The 12,654-nt window shown below is 58.3% G+C and overlaps 1 protein-coding gene across 1 annotated transcript in view; it reads left to right on the top strand.

Moving 5' to 3' along the window:
* IGDCC3 (immunoglobulin superfamily DCC subclass member 3) overlaps positions 1-10,420 on the top strand; it is a 39,566-nt gene extending 29,146 nt beyond the window's left edge. The window contains exons 2-13 of the mRNA XM_052647198.1: positions 3,404-3,548; positions 3,919-4,049; positions 4,507-4,644; positions 5,941-6,099; positions 7,253-7,418; positions 7,682-7,929; positions 8,120-8,284; positions 8,606-8,797; positions 8,954-9,058; positions 9,530-9,668; positions 9,794-9,998; positions 10,250-10,420. Of these exons, the coding sequence (XP_052503158.1) occupies positions 3,404-3,548; positions 3,919-4,049; positions 4,507-4,644; positions 5,941-6,099; positions 7,253-7,418; positions 7,682-7,929; positions 8,120-8,284; positions 8,606-8,797; positions 8,954-9,058; positions 9,530-9,668; positions 9,794-9,998; positions 10,250-10,420 (1,964 nt within the window). The remainder of the gene's footprint in view (positions 1-3,403; positions 3,549-3,918; positions 4,050-4,506; positions 4,645-5,940; positions 6,100-7,252; positions 7,419-7,681; positions 7,930-8,119; positions 8,285-8,605; positions 8,798-8,953; positions 9,059-9,529; positions 9,669-9,793; positions 9,999-10,249) is intronic.
* The last annotated feature ends 2,234 nt before the right edge of the window (positions 10,421-12,654 follow it).

Genomic DNA, 12,654 nt, shown 5'->3' with positions numbered 1-12,654 from the left:
ACTGAAGTGGGTTGCCATTCCCTTCTCCAGGGGATATTCCCAACCCAGGGATCAAACCCGGGTCTCCTGCACTGCAGGCAGATTCTTTACTGTCCGAGCCACTAGGAAGCAAAGGCTTGTTTGTGAAGGTAGCAGGAATCAGAGATGGTAGGCCCTGAGGAGCTCCTGTTCACCCCTTCATCTGTGGAGGGGAGGGCGGGCGCTTTTGTTACACTGAAGCAGCGGAAACAGGGTTCCCAGAGATGGGCCGTTATGTATACTTTAAGCAACATCACTTTAGAGATGAACTTGTAGCAAAAGCAGTAGAATAAAAGGTTAAAGTAAAAGAAAGGGATCCAGCATGGAGTCAGATTTGCTCTTCCTTATGACCCTCTGACACTGCCTGCCCAGGGCCTCACTGTAGTCCCCCAGGACACTGCAGGGATTCATGGGGCTGACCCAAGGGTTGAATAGGAGTGGGAGGAAAGGAGGGGAAGAAGGAGCCTCAGATAAAGGGGGCCAGCCCTCCTATTGCACCACCTGGAGCACACCGTGCAGCCAACTGGGCTCGAGGGGTGGGATTTAGGAACTGTCTCGGGGGCTCACCGCAACCTGCAGCACGGTGGTAACTCCCAACCAGTGAGAAAAGGCTAGTCCCACCTGCAGTCCACTCTGGGGTCACCTGGCCTTGGAGAGTGAACAATTTGCTGGAGAACTAAGGGACACCCCAGCACAGGGCTTAGGGCGTGGAACTTCTGATTTGGGGCTGGTAGAGCCACCAACTGGGCCTGGGCCTCAGTTTCCCCTTCCTAAAGTAAATGGGTTGGCTCGTGATTAGTGGTTTTCAAGCACTTTTCAAAACAAAGCTACCCTTCAAAGGAGATGTTTGGCAGAATGGCAGTTAGGTGAAGCTGATAGAGAGATTCATCAAGGTGCTGCTCTGAGGGAGCAGAGCAGCCCTCCTGGGTGGGGAGGGGCCCTGGCTGCCTCCCGGGGGCCCTGGGGACCTTTCAGACTCTTGTACAGTGAAAAGATGAGCAGACCGACTCCTTAACGACTCCTTAACTACCGCCTTTTCCTGCTCCAGCATTCCTCTTCAGCAGGGCATTCAAGCCAGGCTTTGTCATTGTTTAGTTTTAGGGGGAGGAAGAAGCTTAGAAGCCAAACTTTGTCCATCCTCAGTGCCCTGAGGAGAAGCAGTCCCTTCCCTGGTATCTCTCCCCAGGCCAGCTCCTAGCTCTCTGTACCTCCAGGGAGCCCAGAATGGGGGCTGGAAACACAAAAGGATTCGGTTCCTTAATGAGGAGGCATCTGTACTCAGCAGAGCCATTAGTCCCCGCCCCAATCCCCTGGGGGACTGCAGGCTCCTCTCCAGCTGGAGTGGGGGAGTGGGTGAGGGAGGGGGGGTGGCAGGCAGCTCCCCAGCTCCTGAGTAGGTCGGGCTGGGTTGTGGGGGCACAGACAGCTGACCCAGGAGTCTGGGTGCCCTCTCCACTCCCTAGGCCTGCCTCCAGCCCTGCCCTCCTGGAGGCTGAGGCCTGGAAGCAGTAGAGGGGTCCCACTGGTGTGTCTGCCCCCTCCCCTGAACCTCTGGGCTGACCTGCAGGCTCTTGGCCAAACACAGCCTTTGGCCTGAGACGGGGTAGGCTGACCTCACGATGCTCCCTGGGGATCATTTCACCAAGCCTGATGGGGACACCAGCTGGGCACTTGCCCCCACCCCCCTCCCCTAGGGCCCAAGGTGCCCTTTGTAAGAACTATATCTACCTGGGGACATGTGTGATGGATTACCTACACAGAAGCCACAGAAGCGGAACCATACACCAGCCACAGGAGCTGAGGGATACAAACCCCCATTCACATCCAGCCTCAGACCCACACACCACACCACACATACACACACACAGCCCCGTCCTCCCGCACACACAGCCCTGCACACATGTGCAAGGAGGTGCTCACACCCATCAGCCACACTCCCAGGAGGCCCTGAAAGAGGAGGAGGGAAGGCTGGGGATTTTTATGCATGTTTATATTTAATGAACCACATGCAAATGAGACGGAGAACGTGCCACAAAAGAGTCAGCCCCCAGAGACTCTGGCAAGAAGGGCACAAAGGCTTGGCCTTTCTGAGCTGCCCTGGAGTCCTGCACAGGCTGGAGGATTGAGGGGGTCTGACATGGGGTGTGCCCGCCTGCAACCAGGGAGCTGGGAGCCGGAGCTGGGACAAGCTCCAGGGTCCCTGCTGCTGTGGGGGAGGGCTCCTTCTGGGAGGAGACAACTGTCCCCATTGATGGAGTGTTGGAGGGGAGGGGCTGCCTGCCTGGACAGATGGTGAGCCGCCTTCCCGCACTTGAAGCAAAGTGGATTTTAATGAAATCACAGCCCTGGTGCTGAAACTGGGAAGCCGCGTGGGAGGGGCCCCTTCCCCGGGGCTTTACAGGTTGGGGAGTGGGGATGGCTGGGAATGAGGGTGGGCAGGGACACTTAACCAGCTGAAAATGGAGTGAGGGGAGGGGGGTGGCCTACGGCCCCTCTCATGATCAACCCCTCTCATGATCAGCGCTGGAGCAGTTAGTTCAGATCCCCGAAAGGTGGGGAGGCAGTCCCTGAATATTTATGACACATTGAAATGTAGATTGGTGGGTCTGACAGTCTTCTGAGAGGCTTGTCACCTTCGATGGATATACCACCCTCTTGGGGTACGTTGAGAAGCTGCAGAAGAACTGGGGATAAAGGGATGATGATGAAGGGCAAAGAAAGCCACTGGGCTCTGGTCACCAGGGTCTAAGGACTGCTGGGTGACGCTGGCCTAGTCACTTCCCCTCTCTGGGCCTGTTTCCTATTCTGTAAAATGTACAGCATACTATTTAGCACCGGCATACTTTAGCCGGGGGAGGGGGGCTTCCCTGGGGGCTCAGCGGTAAAGAACCCATCTGCCAATGCAGGAGACTTGGGTTCAATCCCTGGGTCGGGAATATCTCCTGGAGAAGGAAATGGCAACTCACTCCAATATTCTTGCCTGGGAAATCTGTAGCCCTCCAGGCTCCTCTGTCCATGTGGGTCACAAAAAGCTGGACATGACTTGAGACTGAACAACCACCACCACCTAAGGGGGAGTTTATAAAAAATAAGTCCAAAAGCAGCTGTAAAAGTGGGGAGCAGGCCCTGGCAGCAAGGCTTTCCATGACTGGCCTCTGTGTGCCCACAGCCCACTGTTTCAGTGTTAGAGGTTTATCATTCAGGAATTCGTCCATACCTTTCTCAGTGTCCAGCCAGGCCTATACTGTGCCTTTGGGGGAGATGTTCCCACAGGTAGGAGGCAGGGTAAGCCTGCTGTGCGATCTGAGGCCCCCACACCGGCTCCCATCCCTTCTGCTCCTCGGCACCGTGCCTCCCCCATGCACACCTCCTTTTCTTTCTCCAGCCATGTCAGACTTCCACGTGCATCCCCAGGCCACCGTGGGCGAGGAAGGTGGTGTGGCCCGCTTCCAGTGCCAAATCCACGGGCTCCCCAAACCCCTCATCACCTGGGAGAAGAACAGGGTCCCCATTGACACGGAAAATGAGAGGTGAGCCCTGGGTGGGCATGACCGGGAGGCTCATGGTATGACCAGGAGGCAGGCCCAGTCCAGTATCTGGGCCTTGAAGAAGGCCTGCCTGCAGCCTCTGGGGTGGTATTCCTGCAACTTTGTTGAGACTGAGTATCTGTGTGGCTTGTGGACCCAGATGTAATACTTGAGTCAGTGAGAAGATGGGTGTGTGGTTGTTTGTTGCTGAGGCTGGAATTGCAGGTGCGTCCCCCAGTGAGAGTCCCAGAGTGTGTCTGCGATGACGAAAGTGAGACTGGGACCATGGCTGGGTGGTGGGCTGTGTCTGTGATGCTGAGTGTCCTTGGGCCAGGGGTGCTGTGCTGGTGGTTGACCGTGCCCCCCACCACAGGTACACGCTGCTGCCCAAGGGAGTCCTGCAGATCACAGGCCTTCGGGCTGAGGACAGCGGCGTCTTCCACTGTGTGGCCTCGAACATCGCCAGCGTCCGGGTCAGCCTCGGGGCCAGGCTCACCGTGACAGGTGCGGGCCTCTGCCCATTGCATCCTTCCCCACCACCACGTCACCCTCCCTTCAGTGGAGTTCCAGGGCCTAGACTGTCGAGTGTGTACCGAGCACCTTCTGAGCGCCTAGCTCTCTGCTCCTCCTCCCGAGGAGGGCGCAGGGACCCCGAGGAGGGTGCAGGGACCTCAAGGTCCCTCGCTAGCTCAGATCTCTTGGAGGAAGCCCACCCTCTGCTTCTAGGTGGTTAGGTGGGGGTGGCTGTCCCACCGCGAGAGGCCCTGACTGGAGAGATGAGTGTGATAACGTCCAGGGACCGCCAGCATCTCCTCTCTCCACCCACCGGACCTGGTTTGGGACTGCAACTTGTCTCCCACCCCCCATGGCCTGAGCTGTGTATACGGGTACGGGGGGGAGTGTGGTGAGGAGGTGGGAAGGGTCCCAGCTACAGTGAAGCAATGTGGCATCTTCCTCCCAGGCTCAGGCTCTGGGGCCTACAAGGAACCTACGATCCTCGTGGGGCCTGAGAACCTCACCCTGACTGTGCACCAGACCGCGGTGCTCGAGTGTGTCGCCACGGGCAACCCGCGCCCCATTGTGTCCTGGAGCCGCCTGGGTGAGCCCCATCCTGCAGCCCCCGCCTCCCCCAACCCTGGGAGGGCCAGTCTCTTCTCCCAGCGCTAGGGGAACTTGGAATCCTGTTTATTCTCCGTGGGGGTCCATTTTCTCGAGTCCTAGGGAGGGGGTGGTTTCCCTCTCCTTGGCAGGACCAGGGAGGTCCGCCTGCCCACTGCATTCTCCCTACCCCCCGTGTAGATGGCTTAGCTCCCCGGGTTACCTCGTCCAGTCCTCCTCCAGTCCTGTGCCAGCTCACCTCCTCCATGCTCCGCTCACCCTTGGCCTCACCACTGGGGCCTCCAGAACCTCTCTGCAGCTCAGCACCCCTAGTCACTTCCCCCTCCGGCTCATCTCTGTCCTCTACACCCTGGCCATCTTACCCAGCGATGCAATCCCAAACCCCTCAAAATCTCAGCCGGTAGTCACACCCTCTCTCCGAGAGCCCGAGTCTCTAGCCTGGTCCCCTAAATCCCCAGCCTAAATCCCCAGGCAGCTGAAGGAGAGAAATGAAAGGGTGCAGATGGGCCCACATTGTCTGAGTGGAGAGGTCACTGGGGGAAGGAAAGTCTGGAGGGGACGGGCTGGGGTCGCATTCACAAGGAGACTGCAGTACATTGTAGCAGCTGAGTGATGGGGAAGGAGGGGGCAGCAGGCAGGATAATGGAGTAGATTTCACCACTTCAGAGGCTGAATGGGGAGCTGTCTCCTCGCATTCTGACTGTGCTAATCTGATCCTGGGTGGGGGGAGGGCCCAGGGCCTGGGAGAGGCTGAAAAGAGTGGCCTCACCATTAGGAGGAGCCCATAGGCCTGGTAAAGACCATCTGGGAGAGCATTTCCCAAAGCGTGATCTGCAAGGGGAAGGAAATGGCTTGGCGGTCTAGCAAGTTTGGGAAACAGAGTCAACCAGATGCCTTGGCTGCGGGACTTGTCAGAGCCTTGATATTAATGGGCATTGGGATAGTCAAGGAGCAGAATGGATATTTGATCAAGGAACTTTGCTCAGGAGAGACAAATCAGGCTGGGGAATGTCCACGTAAGACCTTACTTTCCTGTTTGAGAAACGAGGCGGAAGGGACTTGAAGGTCACCAGAGAGGCCGTGGCAATGCTAGGATTAGGACCCAGTTCCCTCCTGCCGGGGCAAGAGTCTCCTGTGCTGCCCCTGCCCCTCCAGCATGCCGTGATGCTTGGAGAGAAGAGCCAGAGGCAAAGACAGGGGCTCCCTGGAGGACTGATGGTGCTCAAGCTGGGACGTTCCTGGACACCTCCTTCCCTGACCCTCCCTTCCTCTTTAGATGGCCGCCCCATTGGGGTGGAGGGCATCCAGGTGCTGGGCACGGGGAACCTCATCATCTCAGACGTAACTGTACAGCACTCAGGCGTCTACGTCTGTGCAGCCAACAGGCCTGGCACCCGGGTGAGGAGAACAGCCCAGGGCCGGCTGGTGGTGCAAGGTACGGGCTCCCCCACCCAACGCTGCCCCGCACTGCCCCTTCACCTGCCCCATCCTGCCCAAGCCCAGGGCCTGATGCTTGCCCACGTGCCTGTCCTCACCCTAACCTTGCCCCTGCCCTCTCCAGGCCCCTCCCCCCAGGAATGTACGTGTTAGGAAGGGAAGGGCATCTTTGGTCATTGGTCCTTCCAGGTGCCATCACCCCCCATTCATTTCCACCTTGTAATCTCAGCGGGTCTCCCTGACTTGTGCCATCCCCCTCCCTGACTTGTGCCATCCTCCTCCCTGGGTCCCCTCCCGTCACATGCTGTTCTCATTCACACATGTGGCACTTCCACGCTCACACCTGCACGCACGCTCTCAGCATGTTTGTCATTTCACACTCTCACACCCCAGCTCCCTCCACACACGCAAACACACGCACACACACATTCTCCCCTCCGGAAGCGTGCGGGCCCTCTGCAGTTGACCAGGTCATTCTGTCCATCCTCCTGTCCTGGACCTCAGCTGTCTCTGTGAACTGGGCTTGGCCGTCCATTCTCAGGGCGGGGGTGGGGGGCCGGTTCTGTGGTTGTTCCCTCCTGGAGAGCTGGGGAAGAGATGGGAGAGAGAGGAATTAGGAACTTAAATGCCTGTTTGTTTAGCATTCCATGTGCCGTTAATCTGTCCAAATGAAAGTGATGGAGCATTTCATTTCTCGGGTGTTAATGGAAGCTCGAGGCTTGGGATTGGAGGAGAGTGGAACAGAACGTAGGGGTGAGGGGAGCCGGTACTGAGGGCTCATCCATCTCCCCGTCATTACCGCCTTCAAGGTGCAGCCAAACCTATTAGCACATTTATTTATTTAACAATTTCCTGAACAGGGAGCTCAGCTTGATTGCTTTCGGATACAAATGTCAGTCTTTTAAACAGTCATTGAAATGGAGTCCTCTCTTGGGTCTGCCTCTCCGAGGCGGAGGGAGGTGAGGGCTGCCATATCCTGGAGGCTGGACCAGGCTGGAGGGTGGGCCCCACCCGGGGGACTCTCCCCGCCCACCGGCTCTCCTGCAGGTCTCTGGCCCCGCCCTCTCCCCTCCTCATCCCTTCACTCAGAGGTGTCCCCTGCGTCTCCCCCTGACCCCTCACGTTTCTCTGTGCCCCCACCCTGACCCTAGCCCCGGCAGAGTTTGTCCAGCACCCCCAGTCCATCTCCAGGCCGGTTGGGACCACAGCCATGTTCACCTGCCAAGCCCAGGGCGAGCCACCTCCTCACGTGACATGGTTGAAGAATGGACAGGTCCTGGGGCCCGGAGGCCACGTCAGGCTCAAGAATAACAACAGGCACGTGCGTGGCGTGTGTACAGGGGTGAGGCCTGGCGAGGTGTCGGGGAAGGGGGTTTCGGATGAGTGGTCCAGGCAGGCCGTGCACCTCCTGCTGGCCAAGAATACTAAACTGGGGGTCTGGAGACTTGGATTTGAGTCCCAGGTCTGCCCCTAACTAGCTGAGAGACCTCAGACAAGCCTGTTGTTGTGGGGAGATGTGGCCCACCTCCGAGGAGACTCTGGGAGGAGGAGGGGGTCTGAGGCTCCCCCTCTCCCTGCAGCACCCTGACCATTTCTGGAATCGGCCCTGAAGATGAGGCCATTTACCAGTGCGTGGCCGAGAACAGCGCCGGCTCCTCTCAAGCCAGCGCCAGGCTGACCGTGCTGTGGGCCGAGGGGCTGCCCGGGCCCCCCCTCAACGTGCAGGCGGTCTCCGTATCGTCCACCGAGGTCCGCGTGTCCTGGACCGAGCCCCTGGTGAACACCAGGGAGATCATCGGCTATGTCCTGCACATCAGGAAGGCTGCCGGTGGGTGGGGCCCCGGAGGGCAAGGCTGCCTCTGCAGCGCTTTCCTCTTACTAACACGCGTCCTGACCCTCCTGACCCGACACCTTCCCTTGCTCCTCTGGACTGCCCCCTGGCGGCCGCCCCCGTTTCCCCAGTGTGGGCAGGATTCTTTCCTGCCCCTTCACTGCCTACCCCATCCTGGCCTCCCCAGACCCCCCGGAACTGGAGTACCAGGAAGCAGTTAGCAAGAGCACCTTCCAGCATCTGGTGAGCGACCTGGAGCCTTCCACTGCCTACAGCTTCTACATCAAAGCCTACACGCCCCGGGGAGCCAGCTCAGCCTCCGCCCCCACCCTGGCCAGCACTCTAGGCGAAGGTGAGGTCTGGGTGTGGAGCACAAAGCCCCAGGGTTTTAGGCAGAACCCACGTGCACCGTTGTTCAGGCTGTGCAGGGCACATAGGGCTTCGCCCTGGGGCTGAGACGGGGCTGGGTCAGCTTGGAAGAAGGGGTGCCCTTTTCTGTTGATAATTCATGCAAAGGCGCTGTTTGAGCAAGCAGAGTCCCTGGGTAGAGTCAGAGCAGCCGGGCTCTCGGGCTCTCGGGGTCAGTGGGGTCTGGGGCGTAGGTGGCTGGTGGGAGGGAAGCGCTTCAGTGGCCACCAGGTCCTCACATCTCAGCCCCCTTCTCCACCCACAGCCCCCGCCCCACCGCCACTGTCAGTGCGGGTCCTGGGCAGCTCCACCCTGCAGCTGCTGTGGGAGCCTTGGCCCCGGCTGGCCCAGCACGAGGGCGGCTTCAAGCTGTTCTACCGCCCCGCGAGCAAGGCCTCCTTCACTGGCCCCATCCTGCTTCCCGGAGCTGTCTCCTCCTACAACCTCAGCCAGCTCGGTGAGGCAGATGCTGCCCGGGGCTTGGGGCGCTGGGCAGGGGTGCGGTGCCTGGGGCCAGCAGGCGGTTTCCAGGGGTCTTCTCCAGTTCACCCTGGAGACACCATTGCCTGGTGGGGCCTGGGGCGGTCCCTCAGCAACCTGCCCTTGCCCCCAGACCCCACTGCAGTGTACGAGGTGAAGCTACTTGCCTACAACCAGCATGGGGACGGCAATGCTACAGTCCGCTTCGTGTCTCTGAGGGGAGCAGCTGAGAGGACAGGTGAGGGGTGGGTGTGGGGTCTGGCCAAAGACTGGCCCTTAGGAAGGGAGGCCAGAAGCTGAGTGGGGGGTGGGGGGAACAGGCATCCAGGGAAAGGGGGCGCAAACAGTACACGAAGAGCTGGAGAACATAGGCTTAGACCTGAGCTTGATGCTTGGCTGTGTGACCTTGGGTAAGTTACTTAACCTCTCTGAGCCCTCATTTTCTCCTTCATAAAACAGAGATGGAATACCTTTATAGAAGTGTATGGAGGATGAAATGGGCCATCTAAAGTGTTATTCCTAGTATTTGGCACCAAGTTAGTGTTCAATCATTGGTAAAAAGAACCAAAAACGATGGGCTGGGACCCCGTAGACAAGGGCAAACGCCATGTGGACTAGGGGGGTAGGAGCAGATGCGGGAGAAGTAGCCCACAAAGGCTGGGTGTCTGGGAGCCACAGCCCCCAACCTGCCCCTGCTTCTACACCCCAGCCCTGAGCCCACCATGTGACTGTCGGAAGGAGGAGGCCACCAACCAGACGTCCACCACGGGCATCGTCATCGGCATCCACATTGGGGTCACCTGCATCATCTTCTGTGTCCTCTTCCTCTTATTTGGCCAAAGGGGCAGGTGGGTCCTGGGCCGGCACGGGGCAGGGGAGCCACACGGGAGGGGCAGTTTGGGGCCCACTGTCTCCATCCCTGTGTTCTTGCCGCTCCCACATCCCTCCTCCTAACTCTTGGCTCATCCCCTAGGGTCCTCTTGTGCAAGGATGTGGAAAACCAGCTCTCCCCTCCTCAGGGCCCCCGGAGCCAGAGGGACCCTGGCATCCTGGCACTGAATGGGGCGGGACGGGCAGAGCAGGCCCAGCTGGGCCGAGACAGGAAACGCGTGGACGTGAAGGAACTGGAGCAGCTATTCCCCCGAGCAGGGGCTATGCAGCCTCACCCTAGACCCACGGTGAGTGCCCCTGCCTGAGCCAGCCCCCTGCTTTAGGCTGTGCCCTCCTTACCTTGGCCATAGGCCTCGGTCACCAGCCTCTGCCAAGCTACAAGACACTGAGCATCTCTCTCTGTGCCCCCAAGTCAGGCAGGAAGGCCTGGAGACCTAACCCCTGAGTGGAATGGGCTCCAGCGCCTGACCCTCTGACTCGGGGCTCGTGGGCCTCTGGCCCCCCTTGCTGAGGCCTGTGTGACTCGCCCTGTCCCCAGCAGGACCCCGAGGCCCCTGCCCTGTGTGAGGAGACCCAGCTCTCCATGCTGCCGCTTCAGGGGTTCAGCCTCCTGGAGGAGATGCCGTCGGAGGCCCTGCCACCCCAGGACGTGGGCCCTGGCCTCCCGAGTGAAGGACCGGCTGCCCAGCCTGCTCCCTCGGGACCGTAGTCGGTGTCTGGCAGGCTCTGCAGGGAGCAACCCCCATTCTCAGGTCAAAGGCAAGATTTCTCCTGTCATGTGGGATTCATGTAGGGGCTTCCCAGGCGCTTCTGTCCTGACTGATCCTCTTTGATTCTCAAGACCTACAGTAGCCTCAGCAAGAACCCCTCCAAGGACCCAGAAGGGTTCCTACAGGAGCCCCCACCTTGGGCCAAGGCTCCCCTTCACCTCTGCTTGTACCCACATGACTTGAAACTGAACTAATGTTTTCCTTTAAAAAAGAACAAACTTAAGAAAAAAAAAAAAGAGCGAGAGAGAAAGAGAAGAGAGAAGGTGAATTAGACTCCAAAACTATGCGCCAGCTGAGGCTGGGCGCCCGACACTGTCAGCCTCCGCGACCTTGTTTTCTCAGGATGGAGTTTTGCTGTTTTGGCTCTCAGCACCTACCTCAGCCGGAATGAATGTCCTCGGGGGAGTGGGGCCGTGGCCTCAGCCCCTTGCCCCACAGAACCCTGAATGCACTCCTACCTCAAGCCCCTTTGGGGGCACCCCTTCTCCCTCCCCACATTATTGCCCAGAGTTAAAAAAAAAAAAAGGAAAAAAAATACTTCCCCATTTCCCGGTGTGAAAGAAAATGTCTACCTCGAAGTTCACTGGCTCTCAGGCCTGTGTTGTGTCACTGGACCGTCCCTCCTGGCTCCTCACCAAGGGTGGGTCTCTTGGGGCCTGCAGAAATAAAGATAGAATTGGTCAAAGAAAATGTGAAAAAAAAAAGAAAAGCCAAAAATAAGAGGAAAATTTGTTCCTGGGAGTGTAAATCGTTGCTCCAGACTAGCCGCTTCTCAGCACCCTACTGGTGCTCCATCTCGTCGGCCTGTCCACTCCCATTTTGACCCTCTCAGCCAACTCATCCTTGACTGGGACCCCAAGGACCCTCTCTGTACCTGGGCCTTGGGAGGGTGGGCCGTCACCCCGCAGCCTGCCTGCCCACAGAGCCGCTGGAGCAGACTGGCCCCAGGAATGTACTGTGTGTGCTGGTTGTGTGCATGTTGGCGGAGGTGGTGGGGGGGGTCCCCAGCCCTCTGTCCCCTGGGACACTGCCAGCTTGACCCACTCCCCCGGGCAGTGGACCAACCACTGTCAGCAGCTACGGCCGGAAACTATTTTTATACGAGGTGTGTTTAAGGATTTATGTTTTTGTGATTTCTTGTTTCTCTTTTCTGTTGTGTTCTTCGAAAGACTTAGTTAAAGATGAAGAAAAAAGGCAAAGGAAACAAATACGTATTTTTGGTTACACGCAAACATTTTTTTAAATAGCAGAAAGAAAACTTTTGTTTTAAAGAAGAAAAAAAAAAAACTGTATTCTTAAGTATGAGATTAGACCATTAAGTCCCTGACTCCCAACCCTCTAGGGACTCCTCACCCCAGACTTTAGTGGATTAGCTGAAGGAGGTACACTTGACGGGGTTTTCCTGAAAGACTGAAGTCTCATCCATGTGGATTGGGGAAGGGCGCTGTCCCTTCTCCCCGGTGCTGGCCCTGAGCCCAGGGTGCCTCAGACCTCCCAGGCAGTGCCCCGTGGTCCCTGCAGAGTTGTCTCCATGCCCCCTTTCTCCTGGAATGACCTCTCCCTAGGGAAGGGTGGGCATGCGGGAGGGCGGATGGGGCCACCTGGCCCATCTTGGGTTTGCCACACTCATTTTGACTGAATAAAAGTCCTGTTGCCAAAGTGAAGCTTGCGTGTTTGGGTGCCTGTGGCAGGTCCTAGGGGAGGGGTGGAAGTGCTGGGTAACGGGGTGATCCAGGCGGACCCTGACAGGGTCGGAGCCCGGGGTGGTAACAGCGGAGCCCTGGGTGGTCCTACAGGAGCCTGCTGGGTCTTCTCCGTGGGTGGGGAGGCCAGGTAGGTTCTCGCAGCCTCCCTGGGCGGGGGTGGGGGGGTGGAGTTTGACGTTCTCGTTATCACCATCTCCTCTCACAAATGATGGAACCGAGAAAGGATGAGAAATGAAGGAAACCTTTTATATCCCACACGGCCCATCTCGGTAGGGTCGGCCGAGATCAGTTCGCATCCTGGCCAGGTAGCCTGGTTCCAGAGTTTGCCTTCTGGCTGCGGCTCATGCCTCCCTAGCTGGCAGGAAGGGATCCGAGACTAGTCCTTCCACCAGATGCCGACAGGCCACCATACGGAGCCGGTGGCCGGGCAGGGCTATGTGCTTTTAAAAATAATCAGTTAATTACTT

This window comes from Budorcas taxicolor, chromosome 10, assembly GCF_023091745.1.
Source record: "Budorcas taxicolor isolate Tak-1 chromosome 10, Takin1.1, whole genome shotgun sequence".
Lineage (NCBI taxonomy): Eukaryota > Metazoa > Chordata > Mammalia > Artiodactyla > Bovidae > Budorcas > Budorcas taxicolor.
Note: the sequence above shows the minus strand (reverse complement) of the source record. Positions and strands in the feature narration are given on the sequence as shown.